Source organism: Vigna umbellata, chromosome 4 (genome assembly GCF_029865625.1).
Source record: "Vigna umbellata cultivar VRB3 chromosome 4, Vumbellata_1.0, whole genome shotgun sequence".
NCBI lineage: Eukaryota > Viridiplantae > Streptophyta > Magnoliopsida > Fabales > Fabaceae > Vigna > Vigna umbellata.
Window position 1 is genome coordinate 36,612,100 of NC_142168.1, and position 19,514 is coordinate 36,631,613.

General features: G+C 31.9%; 2 protein-coding genes across 2 annotated transcripts; one reads left to right on the forward strand and one right to left on the reverse strand.

Moving 5' to 3' along the window:
* Positions 1 to 1,493: 1,493 nt before the first annotated feature.
* Positions 1,494 to 2,910, reverse strand: LOC124831366 (uncharacterized). Its single transcript, XM_047305373.2, has one exon. It carries the CDS (start codon positions 2,209 to 2,211, stop codon positions 1,705 to 1,707), a length of 507 nt encoding a protein of 168 aa, XP_047161329.1. The 5' UTR covers positions 2,212 to 2,910; the 3' UTR covers positions 1,494 to 1,704.
* Positions 2,911 to 10,920: 8,010 nt separating this feature from the next.
* LOC124831537 (serine/threonine-protein kinase PBL34-like) lies at positions 10,921 to 15,045 on the forward strand. Its single transcript, XM_047305587.2, has 6 exons — positions 10,921 to 11,682; positions 12,331 to 12,701; positions 12,805 to 12,940; positions 13,118 to 13,254; positions 13,339 to 13,462; positions 13,961 to 15,045. The coding sequence occupies exons 1-6, from the start codon at positions 11,493 to 11,495 to the stop codon at positions 14,467 to 14,469; spliced, it is 1,467 nt and encodes a 488-aa protein (XP_047161543.1). The 5' UTR covers positions 10,921 to 11,492; the 3' UTR covers positions 14,470 to 15,045.
* The last annotated feature ends 4,469 nt before the right edge of the window (positions 15,046 to 19,514 follow it).

Below are 19,514 nucleotides of genomic sequence, written 5' to 3' on the forward strand. Positions count from 1 at the left end.
TGGGGCATTCCTCTATGGTTTGGCTCTCGGTCTGGTTTTTTCTTTGTTGTACTATTTTTCGCCCTGACATTGTTCTTAAACTCTTTTAATTCCTCAAGCTGCATGCATTTGGCAACTCTTTGTCGTAGCTCATCCATACCAACAATTTCTTTTTTGCATAAATTATCCGTGAGCGGGCCCGACCATAGATTTGTCACTATGCGGTGGAGGCGACTTCGAGGTAAAGTTTGTGGATGTTAAGTGCTACCTTGTTGAACCGTTTCACTAACTTTTGTAATGACTTCTCCTTTTCTTAGCTATATTAATCAAGGTTATAAAAGTAAGATGATAAGGTCTACTTATGGAAATTTGGGTTCCAAAGTGAGCGACCAAGGTGTTAAAGCAGTCTATGAAGAAGGGGGAAGCTTTTATAAAAAAGTGAAGGTTGTGCCTTTAAGGAAAGTGGGTTTGCACATAACTATGTCTTTAGTGGAATACAAGCTAACCTGGGTAAGGTAGGCATGTATATGGTCGTCCGGGTCAGTAGTGTCATCATATTTGTCCATTTGGAGTGCCTTCCATCCTGAGGGAGAGGCGTCTCTATGATACCATCTATGAAAGGGTGTCTCCTTGTGACTAGGATCATTGTGGATGTGTTACTTGTGTCAATTGTGCATTTGTTTGTCCCCTGCACTACTGTTTCAGAGTAAGTTTGAGGTTGGCCTCCTCCTTCTTTCTTCTCGTCCCTAAATCTCCTTTTTAATTATGGCTTCGATGTCTTCAGCACTACGCTTCCTCAATTCAGTCAATTCCTCTTGTAGTTTAGCAATCATCGCCATAGGGTTCAAACCCACATTCGTGTCGTTATTACGTTTATTGTTGGTCATGTTGTTAGTGGACACATGCTTGACGATGCAACTCGGCCTCATAATGGACGCCAACTATTCTTGCTAAGTCGAGATATTCCTCGAAGTACACAAGTCTTCTTACTAGGTAAAGGTGCAAAAATCTCCCGTGTCCATTCTACTTATTTTTTCAGGTCTATGTGCCCTCTACCATTGATATTGATGTGTTCTTTGTCAGTAAGGTGGGATGACCTTGGCGAGGAGCCAGCAAAGATATTTTGTCGCTCAAGTTAGTTGCTAGTAATAAAATAGTAAAGTTATACTAGTAACATACATAGTGAACCATGATTGTATATAGTAACTGGATGAGCCATGGTCATTGGATCTAATGTTCGTAGGATTACCTTGTTTCAAGATTACTTCATTTGTATAATTATCTTTAATATTTTTGCAATCTATCTTATTGTTTAGATGAGTTCGTAATACGAGATTATTATACCAAATATTTGATGAACCTCTAGTATCGAACAAGATATTTTCGATATCTCTAGGTTTTGAAAAGATGTCATTCACGTGTCAAGATATCTCGAATTTTTCATGTACAATATATATATATATATATATATATATATATATATATATATATATATATATAATACAAAGTCTCAACTCAATAAATAATATTTATATAAAAAAATATATAGTATTTGTATTTATATTATAAAAGTATTTCCCTTGTTTTCTTTTTAATACACAAACCAAGTAGTTGATAACACGGTATACACTTTTTTGCTTATAAACAAACACACGTAAAACGAATTTATTCATATCAAAACAGAGACATTGCTTCAACCTAGTTCACTCTCTGGTGGTACCTTTATCACACTTCATCGACAACCTTAACCTCTGTCAATGGTTTACGCTCACAACAATCATCACTGTTGCAAGCACTACCACCACTCTTCTCACTGTCCCAAATGAAGTACACATAGAACAGATACGAGTTGCCACTGATCACAAGGCCGAAGAAGAACACAGACTCAAGAAAGCCCATAAAAGTTGAAAACTCGAATGCAAACCCCAACATGATGGAACTGATCAAAACCCAGATCACGACCTTAATGTTGTGAGAAGATGGCGAAGATGGGGGAAGAGAGTGGTACAAGCGGAAGCAATAGTCCAAGAACAAGGATCCGAAGTAGACGAAAGCCACGAATACGATGGTGGGAGTGTCGTTGTTTCTGTGCGCGCTGTAGATCGTGACCATGCTGCTGATCGTCATGTTGATGAATCCAAAGAAGGGTAACACGCTTTTAAGCTTTTGGAGTGCTTCATCGAATGAAGAAGTTGTCAGAGGAAGAAGGTGAAGTGATGATGAAGCAGTCATGGTTTTTCTGTTTGGAGAATAAGGTTTAAGAAAATGGTAAATTTTGACAGCAGTATCAAGATTTTGGTAGTGTCTGTTACTGGAAATTTGACTGTAACAATTTCAAATTTTTTGAAGTGCCTGCAACTACAGTTTCAGCTGTAGCTTGAAGATTCTTGAGATGTTCAACAGTGTCAAGATTTTGGAGTGTCTGTGACTGTAATCTGAATCACAGTTCCAATATCTTTGCAGTGTATGAGACTGTAATATGGATTACAATAATGTCAAGATTTTTGTAGTTTCTGATGACTACAATCTTGAATGTAGTGTTATGTTACGTGACTGCAAATTTAACTGGAGTGACAAAATGTGGGGAAAGACTCTGAGTTCAATTTTGACACTGGAATCAAGGTTTTAGAAGAGTTTGCAAGGATAATTGACTACAATCATGAGCATGATATAAAAAAATGGGAAAAAACTGCAATTCAACAACAATTTGGAACAGTGTTGTGAGATGATCAGGGAATGGGGTTGATGATGTTGGTGACGGAAGATGTCGGAAATGAATTCACTTAAATTTGGGTGCAAAGAGGAATTTCGTGGAAAGTAAGGTGAGGATTGAGATGTTTCTCTTGTGTTTCTTGGAAACATTGGAAAACATGTTCTGAGAAAGTATCCAAGAAGTTTATGTAAGATTGACAATGCGAGAAAAGAAGTTTCTTGGAAGTTTCGGAGGTCCCACGTCGATTAAAAGTACTCATTACAAGGTGTTTTTCTTGGGTAGGTTAGTTTGAATGAGACGTACAGTAGGAATATAAATAGCTTACTCATAAAAGCTGTTCGGAATTTCTTAGGAATTTCCACAACTTGCATTAAATTAATTTTGATAAATTCAAAAGGTAAAAATGGTGTTTTACAAAGTGAAAAATCAAATTTCACTATAATAAAGGTATTAAGTTACAACATTAAGTTATACTTAAGATAAGCATGGTGTTGTACTCAATCAAGTAAAAAAATATTAATCAAAAGAAACTGTCCATATTTATTCCACAAATAGACATATTTGGACAAGCTTTTACGTATACACTTCTAAAAGAGAAAACAAAGAGAAAAAATATCTCCATAAGTTAAAAACTAACTTATACAGAAATAAAAATATAGATTTAAAGATATTGAATGAGATAACTTCTTCAATTAACTACGAAAAAAATGATTTTAATTTATGAAAAATAGTTATTTATTTGTTTTTCTTAATTATTTTCTCCCAAAAATAACAGCACTTAACGAAAATGCTTTTTTTTCCTACTCAAAGAGGGTGCAGCTTCTAACATTATCAAAACAAATTTTATATTGTGTATATTATAATATAGAGATTTCTATTCAGAATATTTAAGGGAAAATAACAAACAAATCATAGAATAAAAATAGCGAAAAGTTGGATGGAAATCGCATGGTCCTACTATTAGGACAACTGGGCCAATTTGGGCTAGTGAGAAAAAACAGATATAAAATACAATATAAATAAAAGTGATTTCTTTTTGCACCCCATGTTTCTTTTTGTAGTTAGGTTTAATATTAATTTAGTTTTTATTTTCATTGAGTTTATTCAATATGATTTTCTTCTTTTTTTTCGTGATTAATAAGATCTCTATTTTCGTTAATTTTTGGTTAAGTTAGTCTTTTTTTGTTAATGTCATCTAAATAATTAACAACATATAAATATGATATGTCATGTTTTATTTTTTAACTTTCCTTTTTTTATATATATTTTTTACTTTTAATGAAAAAATTATTCACGTGTCGAGTCAATATCGTGTTACATAGAAATAATAGTGTCACGTCTTAGTGTCTGTGCTACATGTAAATGTCTTATATTCCATTTAGTTTTTATATTTGTTCTTTTAATTTAATTCAATCTTACTATTTTTAGCAATTTTGTCTCTTTCCAATTTGAGACCAAATTTAACTTTTTATATAAATGTTATACTAATATTTTTATTAAAATTAAGCAATTTTGTTCCTCTCTAAATTGAGATGAAATTTATTTTTATTAAAATGTTATAATGATATTTTTATTAAAATTAACTATATTATTATAATATAATTATTAGATTTATGTAATTCTTCATTATGTCAAAATAATATGATTAGAGTTAATTTAAAATTAGAAAGAAATTTTTTCATTATTTTTAAACCAACTCTAACCCTATATTTTACATGTAGTAAAAATCAAATATAAATATAATAATTATTTTATGATAATATAGTTAGAGTTAGTTCAAAAATAATTCTAGAAATATTTAATAAAAATGACTTGACACAGACATTTTTTTTGAAATTAAAAAAAAAAACATAAAGTGACACGTATCATACCTTGTTCACATGTTGTTTTGAACTTTAATGACCACAAAAAAAGATGACCGCATTGAATAAACTCAACAAAATACGAACTAAATTAGTTTTAAAACCTAAATAATAAAATATTTATTTATCTTTACTATAATAAAGTCTGAGTCGAAAGTAGAAGGAAAGATTACTTAATATTTTAGAGAGCTTGTTTTTAGGTGAAAATAAACAACATGATTTTGTAAGTATATTTAAATTTGTCCACATAAGTATAAGAATAAGAATGTGTATATATACATATTTGTCCCATCTTATTCTTCATACTCTTGTTAATACACGTCATCATCCTCATATTTATTTTTGTTTTAAATTATTGAAATATTTTTAATTTATGATTTAATCATTTTCGGAGATCCCTATTTGTGCAGATTCGTGTAAATTAGGTCCCCGTATTTTGAAAGAGCTTAATTGGGTACCTTTTTATGTAAAATTGAATCAATAAAGCTTCTGCCGTTAAATTTTGTGACGATATTAAATGTGTTGTCTGGTGGCATGGTGAAGTGGCACTTCATAACAACTTGGCACATAAATCAGATTGAACCAGATTTTGCCAAACAGTGATGGATTTATTTGTAGGCGATTCGCACGACTGGAGCTGCGCAAGGTGGAAGAAGACGTTCGCAATCTACAGTAGCGACAACATTTAGGGTGTGGTCAGATCTTGGTTTTTTGCAGATCTGTTTGTGGTTTTCTGGTTATTGATGGTGAAAAAGATGATCTCGTTGCTATAGATGGTGTGACAATGACGATAAAGTGGTTCTCGTGGTGCAGCCTGGTGCGAGTAGTGGCGGAGGCGGCTTGTTGAGGATTGGTGGTGAGGATGGTGGCGATGCTAGGGTTTGGCGGCGTCAATGGAGGATTTGCAGTGATGGTGCGGTTTGTGGTTTTGATGGTGGTGGCCATGGAGGCTCGCGGCTGACAGTGAGGTTGAGGTGGTGGAGATATGGTTTGACGGTGCTAGGATGGACGTTACAACGGCTTTGCGACGCGAATTAGGGTTAGGCGACGGCCTTGCGGCAGCGTAGGACAATGATGGTGGCGACAAGTTGAGGCACGGCGGCAAGGATAAGGGAATTATGATTTTTGTGGAGAGGATGATGATGTGATAATTGACGTGGCAGGGATGATGATGTGTCAGCATATTTAACTGGTTCATTATGGTGTGTTAGGATCTGGGACACTTGGCAAAATCTGGTTCAATCTGATTTATGTGCCACGTGGTTATGAAATGCCACTTCACCATGTCACTAGACAACACATTTAACGCCGTCCGCAGAATTTAACGACAGGGACTTTATTGATTCAATTTTACATAAAAGGGGCCCAATTAAACTCTTTCAAAATACGTGGACCTAATTGACACGAATGTATACAAATAGGGACCTCCGAAATGATTAAACCTTGGATAATCTAACAAACTTATATAACTTTTGCTTGATGGTTAGTTTTCTAACTTATTTCTATGATAGATATTTGATCATTGCTCTTTTTTATAACTATTTGATATTTATTCAGTTATTATTTGATGCTTTTATTTTATATTTTCCTAATATTTGATCTAGGAAAAAATAATATTTGTATTATTTTTACATTAAATACTTGATAGTAACATATTTTATTTATTATAGTATTTAGTTTAGGTAAAAAATGTTTAATTAATGTTTGAAACATGTATGAAGATAATGAGAACAATCCAATACTGAGGATAAAACAAAAATTTTATACTCATTAGTTATATAAAAATGAGAACAAATATTTTAGATTGCACAATCTAAAAAATTCTCATCCCAAAACATAGTTCCAAATTAAATAATTTAAAAGTCATTCTCATATGTTCTACGATTTGAAAATTTTTGGATCACATAATTTAGAGTATCCACAAAACTAAGGTCTAAACTTAGGATCTTTCTTCCTGCACCTCCAATTTTTCTTCCTACAGCCTCAATCATTTTAAATCCCTTAACTGAACCTGATTAGGGTAAAAAAAATGTTTCTCTCTCTTTATATTTACCCACCCACCCACTTCATATCACTTTATTTTCCTAACCCTAGCATCACACTCTTTACTCTCCCACGTTTGAAGAAGGTCGTGTCCCCAACAACGAACAAAGTACACATTAACATTTACTATATATTAGGGATAATAGAAATTTATATTTGTTTTGTTGAAATGGATGTCGAAAACGTAGGTAAGAAATGCATTTGAGGATTTAGGGTTACGAATTTGAAAATTTAAGGTTAAATGTCGGATTTAGGATTATACAAGGAGAGTCAAGAGAAGAACTACAATTAGGAACGTACAAGGTTAAGTTTGTCTTTTAAACACTTCATGGGGTGCAGAAGGAACCATTGAGGTGCAAACAATAAATATTCATAAATATATATTTCGTTGGACTGTAAATGTGATCCACAAAGTAGAAAATAATAACAAAAGGAAAAGTTCAAATAAATAATAATAACAATTTATAATACTAATAACGATAACTAGATTAAGAAAAACAAAAAGGTAAATATTGATGTAAGAATTGGATAATAAAGAATCGAAGTGGATAATAAAGTTGGATTGCAACAATGAGTGCCAAAGGCAACATAGGCAAAATGAATAATGAAAAGAATAAAATAAATGTAGGTAACGTGTCTAAATTCTATGGGTGGTAGTGCTAGTGCTCCTAATAAGTTTTGAATTACATTGACCAAAACAATTATATATTAACCAATTGTGGTGCACCATCATAGGCTACCAAACCATATTCTGCATCATAAAACAATATTCTATTAATTATTTGTCTGATTTTGATGAAGGTTTTTCTCACAATAAAGTCAATCAAAATTACTTTTTTATTTATAAAATTGAGATTTTTTTATTAATATAAACAAATGTTTTTCATTAGCTTACGGTAGTTCAAGGATTAGTTTTATATATATTAATAGAATTTACTTTTTAATTGACATTATTGGAATTACTTTTCTACCAATTTAGATTAGAGACGTCAAACTTATTTTTAAAATATTAGTGAGGATTTTCTTAGCCAATGATGATATTAACTTTTGGTTAATGTAAACCGAATTTTTTATAGATATTTGAAATTATTTTTCTAGTGACGAGTGGGAAAACTATTGATTACCTTTAACTATGACTATTATCAAAATAAATTCTTTAACCAACACTAATAAAAAAGTTGAGAAAAAAAAATATTGGTCAACAACATTAAAAAATTAATCTTAATTGATGTTAGACAAAATAATTGTAGCCGATAAAAAAAATGACATTAACTAATATAAAATGAAAAAAAACCTTTATTGATACTACTTGAAATTATTAGGAATTTCGGTAAAAAGTAGTCTATATTAATATAATATCAATTAAAAACATATTTAATCCACATTTTATAATTATTAAATATTCCTTTTGAAAAAATTATATTTGGATTAAAATGCTCAATTCAAATATAAAATATAAATTTAACAAATTTATTAAAAAATATTTAAAAGTAAATAAAATTTAACATATTTTAATTTTCTTAAATTTATGAAATTATATATATAAACAAATATTTTCTTGTTAGAAAATAAAATACATTTGTTATAAATTATTACATTTAAAAATTAATAATAATTGATATGCAAGATAACCATGTATTTGAACTAAATGAATTAAATATGTTTTTGTTTTTCAACTATTACAAAAAATTTCAAATGGTCCATACTCAAAACTTTGATTCTCTTTCGTCCTTTTACTTTTCAAAACAATTACTTTAGTTTTTCATTTTAATAGCGTTAAATTTTATTCCACGTGACAACTGATGTTCTCAGGTTATCACGTAAAGTGACATGTAATTGTCATGTGTTAAAAATCATTATTTTTTAAAATTAAATTATAAAATCCAACTCAAATTTTTTAGCGTTTAAAAAAAAATTTAACCTTCTTCCATTTTCTTCACCAATATATCTTCAATGTTGTGCACAATAACACCAAGAATACACATTTCATCACAACTTATTACTTCCACTTATCTTCTCCACCCATTATTTTCATCACCAACATTTTTATCATTTCCATCAACACAACCGTGAATCAACACAATATCTTCCCTTTGCCCCTCCATCATCTTCATCCTTTTTATTCACACTATCTTCATCTCTTCATTTCCAACACCAATAAAAGATAAAAAAACAGATACTCACAAACACACATTTTCTCTTCTTTACCTCTCAATAACCAGCAATAACTTTCATTCAAACTCCACCTAAGAACTTCCATTTTTATTCTTTGTTTTCCTTTATTTTCATCCATCTTCTATACCTTTATTTCCCCAATTAAGCTCCACACATACACAATTTCATAAAGATCAAATTTCACCTCTCCATCATGTTCATCCATTTTGTTCATGTTATCATTCCTTAGTTTATTCATCCATCACATTCATGTTCCATCTTCATCATCATGGGCACAATCTTCCCACACAAACACACTCTCATCAACATAGAGAAATCATTTTCAATAGGCAACCAATTCTAAAAGTAATGAATTTCATTCAGAGATTTCATACATATATTTCATTACCCTCTCATTCAACAAGTCAATATTCCAACCCAATACAAACAAAAAATTTCAATTTACAAAACAACTAGAAACACAAAAGGGAGGAGAAAGGTTGAATGGTGGTAGAGAAAGACGAGCCATTATAGTTGCGGTGCTAGCAAAGACCCTAGTTGTAGATATAATAGTTAAGCTCCAGTGAGACTTGGAGAAGTGTGTCGACTTCCCTTTGTTTCCCTCTAATATGAAGATATGGAGGTTTGGAGGAGAAGCCTCTGTGTGTGAAGAAGATAAGGGTTTTGTGCGGTGGTTGATGCGGTTAATGTCGACGACTCCTCTAACAACAACCTTGGCAAGCAAAGATGTGCAACGATGAGTTATGGTTATAATGTTGAGATCTCACACATTGGAAAAGGAGCAAAGGAGGAGATGTCTCATTGACACTGGCAAAGGCTACATTTATCGACGACAACATTGCCAACGTCTTGGCTGGGTAAAATAGGCCCTAGCATAGGTGGAGGAGGTGTTGCTTCTAGGTGGTTGGAGGTTTCTTATAGCACCATCTACTGTATCACCACCAAAGTCTTCCACCCATCACTCCACCTCTTCGTCACCAATAGTGCCAGAACAAATCACATCAACCTCTATGAGTTTTACCGTCGCAACATCTCGGTTGTTTTCGTTTATGGGTGGCCTTTTTTGCTACAAATGCAAAAAACCTTAATCAACTCCTGAAGAAACTTTATTTTTTTCTTAAAGTGTTAATAAAAGTTGGTGTGAATTTTATGAAATATATAATTTTTATTCAAAATAATGAACTTCAACACGTGACGACCACATATCGCTATATGTGACAACTTATGTGAAATGTCATTTGTCATGTGGGATAAAATTTAATGCTATTGAAAATGATGTACTAAAATCATTGCTTTTGAAACAAACCGAATCAAAGTTTCAAATATGATCTATTTATAAATTTTTGTGATGATCGATGGAATAAAAATATAATTAATCTTAACTAACTTGAGAAAGATTGACTTTATATTTTATAGAAAAAAAAAGAAAAAAATAACAATAAGAGATGGAGAAAGGTGAAAGAAGGAAAAAAAATCAGAAGTAAAATATCTAAATTCTAACATATGAGATTGTTGCAAATGACATTAATTATTGGAGAGATCAAATTAATTTTATTTGAAAAATAAAAACTTAAATAAATAAAATATATAAAAACATAAATAAATAAAATATATAAATAACTCAAACTTAAAAGTTAAATCTATTTTTTTATATATTATTATACTTAATCATTTCAACCTAACAAACAACAAAATGTAATTATTAACTTCATCACAAATAGCACCCACATACCAAAAATGAATACATTTGATTTGTACTTTCTTACACCATAATATTTTAAATATTTTAAGTTGAAAGTTATATCCTAAATTACTCATCAAATTCATGCCTTTCAAGTTCTAGCTCCCTATGTGGCCTGAAAAATTTACTTCAACCAACCTTGATATTCTAATTAAATGAAATTATATCACACATTTTTTAATACTCAATTTAGAAGAAACCAGAAAAAGAAAAAAAAGAAAAGAAAAAAGAATAGTTGGAAGAGCATGTATGAAGCAAAATGAGGATAGCCTAAGGATGACCCTTTGCATAATGATTTTCCACAAGGAAAAAACAACGTTATCTGTGGAATAATTTAGAGAGCAAAGTGAAAGTCATATGTCGTAGGTTCCAATTTACCAAGTGGCACTGCTCTGTGCTGTTTTCAAAAAGCAAAAAGAAAAATGCCTGTTACTTTCTCTCTCTTGCCCGCACTGCCCCACTTCCCCACTTTTCACGTTTTCAAGCCTGCCCGACCTGCCCGCTGTGGAAAACCTTTCCCTCTGTCACAAGCACTCTCCCGCTTTCCTCTTCATTCTTCAACACAACACCAACTCCCTCCCTCTCTTTCTTTCTCTCTCTCTCTCTCTCTCTCTCTCTCTCTTCCTCTTTGCTTTGGATTTTAGACTCACTTCACAACTTGGTTTTTGTCTGTGACTTTGTTTTTGTGCTGTGTTGGTCTCAGTCATTCATCTGTGTTCATGTGTTTGTTCATCTTTTACAACATTTAATGCCATGCAATTGTTTTTTTCGCTAGCTCCATATTGTTCAATCAGTAGTTTCTAGCTTTGTGTCTAACATGTTTTTGAGAGATTAGTCTCTGACTTTTGACCCAGAGATATATCTTGAGTTCACCCAAAGGAAAGTTGTTCAATTATTTCTAGCTTGAAGTTGAAGTGGCTTTGTGTAACAATTTTGAGACTTTGGTGCATGGAGAGTTGTTTGTGAGAGTTTTTGGAAGATGGGGTTTGGGAGCAATGCAGTTCAAGCAGGGAGTTTGGATGTGGACAAGTCAAAGGGCAGGAAGAACAAGGAAGGTGGTGTGAAGGAGAGAAAATGGGGGTTTAGATTTAGCATCTTTGGGAGTTGCATACCTTCAAAATCAAAAGTTGATAGCACAAAAGTTAGTGGCACTAGTGCCCCTAATAATGGTAATTTTCTTTCCTCATTAATTTCCTTAGTTTCATGAAAATATGTTCTATTTGTCATTTGTCATTAATTTTAGGTGGCCAACATTGGCTGTGTGTCTTTACTTTTTGGGTTGTACGATCTGCCCACCAAACCCTTTTTGTGAGTGTGAATCTGTTTTGAGAAACTAATGAATTCTGATTTCTGACAATAACACTGATTTGAGTTATTATTGTGCATTTTTGTTGAGTATGTCGAAGATCTAACAAATTCATTTAGAAATAATTAAAGGCTTTCAAAGACAGATTCTTTTCTGCATTACCTTTTGACCACAGCATGTTTTTTCTGTAACCACTGTCTGCACTTGATGTTGGGAAAAAGAGCCAAGAAATGTATTTTGTAAATGATATCTAATTGTTCTGACAATTGTGAGATAAGACTTTGTTATTGTTGTACCCTGAGAATGATTATCCAATGATTCAATCATATAAGAAGTTATAAAAGTTGACCGGCTCATGGTTTATATTCTGACTGACACGAACAACTTTGCATTGATTGCATTTACTATATTGGTCTTATACAAGTGTAGTGAAATTGCAATGAAGTTGTTTAAAGTCAAGAATGGTATGATGAAATCATGTGTAATAGTGTTCATTTGCTCTTATTTTTAGGTGAAAATGTCAAGTCAGCGGTAACTGAATCAGAGGAAAACAAATCTGCATCTGATAGAATCACAAAGGAAACGGTTGCTCCTCCGGAGTCCTCTACCACAACAAGTGATGCAGAAAGTAACCCTTCCACTCCAATATTCAGTGAGGAGTTGAAGGTTGCTTCTTGCCTGAGAAAATTCACATTCAACGGACTTAAGGTGGCCACAAGGAATTTTAGACCAGAGAGTCTTCTTGGTGAAGGAGGGTTTGGTTGTGTCTTCAAGGGTTGGATTGAAGAGAATGGAACTGCACCTGTGAAACCAGGTACCGGGCTTACGGTTGCGGTCAAGACCCTCAACCACAATGGACATCAGGGTCACAAAGAGTGGCTTGTATGGAACTTATATATCCTTCTCAACTTCTACATTTTCATTCATGTTGTTGTTATAGCTCATATGATGCTAACATTCTCAATTTGTCTTTGCTTCTTCTCAGGCTGAGTTAAATTATCTTGGTGATCTTGTCCATCCAAATCTTGTTAAACTGGTTGGTTTCTGCATTGAAGATGACCAAAGATTACTGGTTTATGAGTTTATGCCCAGAGGCAGTTTGGAAAACCACCTCTTTAGAAGTAAACTACTAACCCTTTTTATTTCTCTGGTAAATCTTTTCTATTTCTATAGCATGCATATAGAAAACAAAAGCTAAAGTAAAATGGTTCTCTTCTCATAATGCATTTGTTCTTTCTGATAGGCATGTGCTCTGTGCATGATTGTTTTTCTGGTAACAACCATTTGTTTTGTTGAAGGACCCCTGCCTCTTCCTTGGTCTATCAGAATGAAAATTGCACTTGGTGCTGCAAAGGGTCTTGCTTTTCTCCACCAAGAGGCTCAAAGACCCATAATATATCGTGATTTCAAAACATCTAATATACTATTAGATGCGGTATGTAAGTCAACTGGTCAAGAAAGTATTTATTGTTTCATATTCATTCTCCAACACAGAAAATAAAAGCAAAAATGTTCGCAGGAATACAATGCCAAGCTCTCTGATTTTGGACTTGCCAAAGATGGTCCTGAAGGCGAAAAGACACATGTGTCAACAAGAGTTATGGGAACTTATGGTTATGCAGCCCCCGAGTATGTGATGACTGGTGAGTTTTGAGCCTTCCCTATTCCTTTTCAATTGGTAACATTTCTTAAACTCAGTACTTTCACTGTATAACTTACTATGAAGATAGCTTATGTTGTCTAGAATTTGCACTTGCACTCTAAAAGCTTTTCTGTTTTATAAGTTCTTGGACTATCATGATTCCTTTATGGATAAAACCCTCAGTTTGATCCTTCAAAGTTATAGTCAAGGCCACATTACATGAAAATATCATTGAAATGCAAGATGTTCAATCCAAACCATGTAGAAGAAAAAAGGGGAAGGGGTCACCAATGATCTTTAAAAGTTTCATATTAAGTTATTGAATTATTTTTTCAAAATGTGTGATCTTTATCTTAAACTCAAGAAGTACCATGATGAAATAGAAAGCAAGATAGTTACCTCAGGTCTTGCCTACTGCTCTAACTGAAAAATTGTTACCCAATGATTGTATTTACATGTTTTGTGCATAGATGTATACTTACGGTCCAATTCTTATTAGGACATTTGACATCAAAAAGTGATGTCTACAGCTTTGGAGTAGTACTACTTGAAATGCTCACCGGCCGGCGATCAATTGACAAGAAGAGACCAAACGGGGAACACAATCTGGTGGAGTGGGCAAGACCTGTTCTTGGAGACCGGAGGATGTTCTACCGGATAATCGACCCCCGCCTGGAAGGCCACTTCTCGGTTAAAGGGGTACAGAAAGCTGTGCAGCTTGCTGCTCAATGCCTTAGCCGTGATCCAAAATCCAGACCCTTGATGAGTGAAGTTGTTCAAGCTTTGAAGCCTTTACCAAGCCTCAAGGACATGGCTATCTCATCTTATCACTTCCAGATTGCGCGAGTCGACCGAACCATGTCGATGCCGAATCATAAAAATGGCATCAGAACACAGATAGTATCTGTGTCAAGGAAGGGTCAACCTGTAAGGACATTGTCTAGTTCAAATGTTCCACATGGTTCTCCATACATTCGATATACCAAGTCTCCAAAACCTACTGGGTAAGAATCACAGTTTCACCATCTTTATTTTGATGATGCTCTATTCATTCAGTTCCCACAAATTAGTTCATCAGCTGTACATACAGCAACTGTTGTGTCCTGGAAGAGTTTCTCTGAAACCTCTGATGGAATCATTAAAGGCTTCTCTGTCATTACATAATCTCAAATAAGTTAACTGCATGAGACAGTTTCATGTTACGTGGTAATTTTAGGGACTTGTCATACACAGATTTCATGTGGGATAACTGTTATTCACTGAAATTGTATAACTTTTCCACCTTGTCTTGGTTTTCTTCCTTTCAGAATGTAGTTTTTGTAAAGAAGAAAAAAAATTGTGGTGTTAGCTCATGTTAGCCATAGATTTTTACACTCTCATTGGACAGTATACTTTTCGGCGAACTCACACTGATGTAGTCAGATGTTGTACTAGAAAAATGTTTGTTTTATTTTTTGTTTTGTCAAATGTGTTTGTTGTTAAGAAAGAGCTTTGTTTGTTTCTATGTACAATGTATTGTTATCTTTATCAACTGGTATTGTAATAGTTATTTATTTTATTTAAAGTTGAAGTGTTCTTAGTTTATATTATGATGCTGTGAATGCAACATTTAGCATTGCATACAGTGTGTGTGAACGTTTCATTCAGAATATATATTTATGCTAATAAATATAAGCAATTGTAAAGCAAGCTACAAGCTAGGAAGATTTTAATATTAGAGAAATATTTGAAAATACAACAAAAATATGGTTTTTTGTTTAATTTATTCAATTTGGTTCCGTTATTAATAAAAAAATCATTTTTTTTTTGTTTTTTAATTTTCAAAGATCAACCATGTGACCACTTTTTCTAAGATAGTGATTTTTCCAAACTAGTGGTTGAACATGTTTGTCTTAGGGTCACAACCTGGTCCCATTTTCTTGTACCTTCAAAAATCCTGATGCATTCCCTTTAATTACAGAAAAGGAGTTTCAAAATATAATTTTACAATTCAAAATGAAAAGGGTGTGCCAAATATTTTAAATGATACAAATTTATAACTTGTGTTCAACAACTATTTGGGGGTACGTGTGGATAGGATAAACCTATTTTATCATTATCATAAACGAATAAAATATTTTATCATTTTTATTATTTAATGGATATGTTAAATGTGTATGCATTCAGTTTTTTTTATGCATTTTTGGGTGGTGTATGAGTAATTTCATGTAGTTAGTGTGTTAAGTGTTAAAATGTTTTTAGGGGAGAAACGTTAGTTTACAGAAATTTATTTAAAAAGGTAAAACTTTGTTGTTATTTTTCTAAGTAATTAATTAATTGCTACTCTGTAATTCATTAATTAAAATGGTAATTGCTAATTTGTTATTTTAATTAATTTAAAAGGGCAAAAGTTCTTTCAATTATATAAATCATCTAATCTAATCTATTTTTTTTTTCTATTAACTGAATTTGGATTTAATTTGGTATAAATAAACTGAATATATTATAGACAAATTCGACTTCTTCATCATGGTAGCATATATTTATTATTCGATGCTTTATTGAGACGATAAGAGTTTATTATACCTTTATTCTTATTTACTTTGATTATTTTGTTTTCTTTTCTTTACTTTTATCCCTTCTCTTCTCTTTATAACTAAAGGAGTTTTGAATTTTCAACTTTTGATTATGACTAAAGTATATAAACTCAGACTTAAATCCATGCATGCTTGTGAAAAAGAAAAAGAGAAAAGAATTTGAGAACTTATTATGCCAATATTCTCTCATCTTTAAAACTAAATGAATTTTGAACTTTTAACTTTTCATTTTATGTATAAAAGAGGAACATAATTCAGTCTTAAAATAATCGAGTTTAGTACTTTATGAGGAAAATATATGCATGCAAATAATCGAGTACTTTACAATGTTACATAAAATGTTTTGTTTTGCATTAAGAAAATCACATGCAGAAGTGTTTCTTTATTTATATTTAATAGTAGCATTTAGGGTGTTGGATATAATTTTATTAAATATTAAAAAGTAATGGGTGTTCAGTAAATTGAGTTGGATTTAATTTTATTCAATCCATTATTCGACTCAATTGAAATTAATCGAATTACGTTGATTTTGTGTGTTTAAAAAATCAACTCAAGCAATTAGGTGACAAATATGTTGAGTCAATAGAGTTTTGCCATTTAAATTTATTTTTAAAGTTTTTAAAACAAATTTGAAATAGAATAAAAAAAATACCTTAACTAATTACTTTGTGTAAGTTTTACACTAACAGCAACTACTTTTTGTCTTTGGCATAAGAATTCGTGGTTACGGACATAAATTTGCAAAAATGTTTTTAAAGACTTTATTCAACCTTTAATTCTATACGGATATTTTGATTTTAATCTTTATTTTACTTTTGCTATCGCATTTTACGTGAAAAATAGCAACTCGATTACATAATTAAAAGTGTTATTATAAGATAACGACAAGTTAACAACTTATTTATAATAAAATAAAAAGCTAAAAGTTGAATTTTATTTGATAATGTGAGTATGCTGTGGTTTAGAGGAGTTGTATGTTAAAAATATTATCCATTACTAGTTAGTCCTTTTGTTTCTTCTTTGATAAGTGAGAAAGAAAGTAATAAACACAAGAGGTAAAAATATATAAGAGACTTAAAATAAATTTAAGAATGATATTTTTTATTAATAAAATTATTTACATTAAAAATATAACATCTCAAAATTTTAGTATAAGAAAAAGTATTTACTTATGACCATAATTTATAACAAAAAAAAAATCATTTATCAAATCTATTTAAATTTCACATATAATATAAACCACACTTACAGAAATTATACCATTTACATCAATTTTATTATTGTAGAATAAAATACACCATTCAAAAAAAATTCTTAAACTTTATTCTCTCGACTTTTTCTACTCTTCATAGTTGTGCATTTCTACCCGAACTCCCTTGATAAATAACCATCATCATAGTAAAACATAAACATAAACACAGACACAAACAAACAAAAGAGTGAGATAACATAAAAACAAATCAACCACATGTCATAACTTTTTACAATATTCACTTAATAGTACTATGTCACATACATTAAACCAAATACTAGCTCCTAGAGCTCTTTATTTAGAGATTTTAGTCCTCTAATATAAGAACCCAACATCAAACACGAGTCTCTAAAGCTCTTTGTTTAAAAAAGACTCGTTTTTTAAACTTGACACAAGTAAGCCCAAACACAAATTTTAGAGCTCTTTGTCCAAAGACACGCGTTCTCTAAACTCAACACCCTAAGAACCTTCCACTCAACTGAGCTACCTACCAAAAAGGGATTCACTCCAACTAACCACTCAGAGAGCCACTCTGAATAGAGTCCAAGCAACGCTCAAAAGAGCCTAATTCTAACATACATAACTCTAACTAGAATTCATATAACACTTTTTAATATCAAAGAAGTAAATTACTTAACCATAACACCATCAGAACAAGTTCCTTTTATTAACATAACAATTAAATCAACCTAACAATCGTTTATACATACATAATTCAATATCACATATTCCAAAATACAAAATCACACTCCATTTTCATTAAAATACTTGAACAATATAAATTAAAATAAATTATATAACTAGAACCAAATTTACACAACGAAAATCCGCTAACTACTAGTTAGTGAAATGAAATGAGGTTATTAACTAACTAAATAAAATACATTCAAATAATTTAGATAAATAAATAAGAATAAAGTTAAGAACACCTAATAAAATGAAAATGAAAATAAATTTAAATGAAAGTGAGATTATGAACACCTCACTCAATAAAATAAATCTCAATAATAAAGACAAATAAATAAAAAATTAGGTTAAAAACATCCCCACTAAATAACATAAAATATAAAAATAAATGAAAATGATATTATGATCACCTCAACAAATAAAATAAAAGGATTAAATATGTTTTTGGTCTCTAAACTATTATGCGATTTTGATTTTAGTTTATCTTCAAAACTTTGATTGATTTTCACCTCTTCTTTTATAAGGTTCCATATTTAGTCCTTCATAACCAATGTTAGTTTTTTTTTCTAACGTGACTAACAGTGTGTCATGTCTTCAAGACACGTGTACGTGTAAGTAATGAACGTCGAAGCATGACATCTGAATAACTCTTTTCAATCTCAGAAGCACGACATCAACAAAGCTCGGCAGCGTGGACCTCAAAAGCATGGAGGTAAACATCATGAACCTCGGTAGCCTTGAGCTCAGTCAAGCTCGACAGCATGGACCTCAACAGCCTAAAGCTCGATCAAGCTCAACAACATGGAGCACAACAACCTAGAGCTCGACAACTTGGACCTCAATAGCGTGGACCTAATAACATGGAATTCAACAACTTGGAGCTTTACAACATGGACCTTAGTAGCGTGGACCTCGACAACATAGACCTCAACAACATTCAATTATAACCGTGAAGGTCGACAATAAGGAGCTCTACAGTATGGAGCTCGACAACATGATCATGCTTCCATCACTTCTTGATATTCTCGAACCCATGCTCCTTCACGTAGAACAAAATCTTTTACTCTCAGATTTCATCACACTACAACAATGATTTCAAAATTAAATTACCTACATGCTGAAACACTAGATCCCTAATCCCACCCTCTATTCTCACATAGATGAAAGAATGAACTTAGGTATCTTCTCAAACAAAAAGTGTAGAAATTAAAGTTTTTCCACTTCATTAATCTTTGAATGCTAGATCGCAATTTCGTTAAACACAAACTCTACAAATTACATCTCTACTCTTCGCTCTCCTCGTCTCCATTCATTCTAATTGCACTTTAATTTGAAATATTAATTATACATGCGTGTTAAGGAAGTGACACACCATTAGCCATGTCAGAAAAAAAAACTAACAGCATTGGTCATGAAGGACTAAATCTGAAACTTTCTAAAAGAAGAAGAATGAAAATGGATCAAAGTTTTGAGGAGGAACTAAAACTAAAACCGTGTGATATTTTAGAGATAAAAAACACATTTAACCAAAAAAAAAT

Excerpts from the sequence above, each read along its gene's own strand:
- LOC124831537 (XM_047305587.2), top strand. The coding sequence starts at position 11,493 with ATGGGGTTTGGGAGCAATGCAGTTCAAGCAGGGAGTTTGGATGTGGAC. Across the intron at positions 13,255-13,338 it reads CTAATATACTATTAGATGCG|GAATACAATGCCAAGCTCTC; the intron begins GTATGTAAGTCA and ends AAATGTTCGCAG. Across the intron at positions 13,463-13,960 it reads CCCCGAGTATGTGATGACTG|GACATTTGACATCAAAAAGT; the intron begins GTGAGTTTTGAG and ends AATTCTTATTAG.
- LOC124831366 (XM_047305373.2), bottom strand. The coding sequence starts at position 2,211 with ATGACTGCTTCATCATCACTTCACCTTCTTCCTCTGACAACTTCTTCA.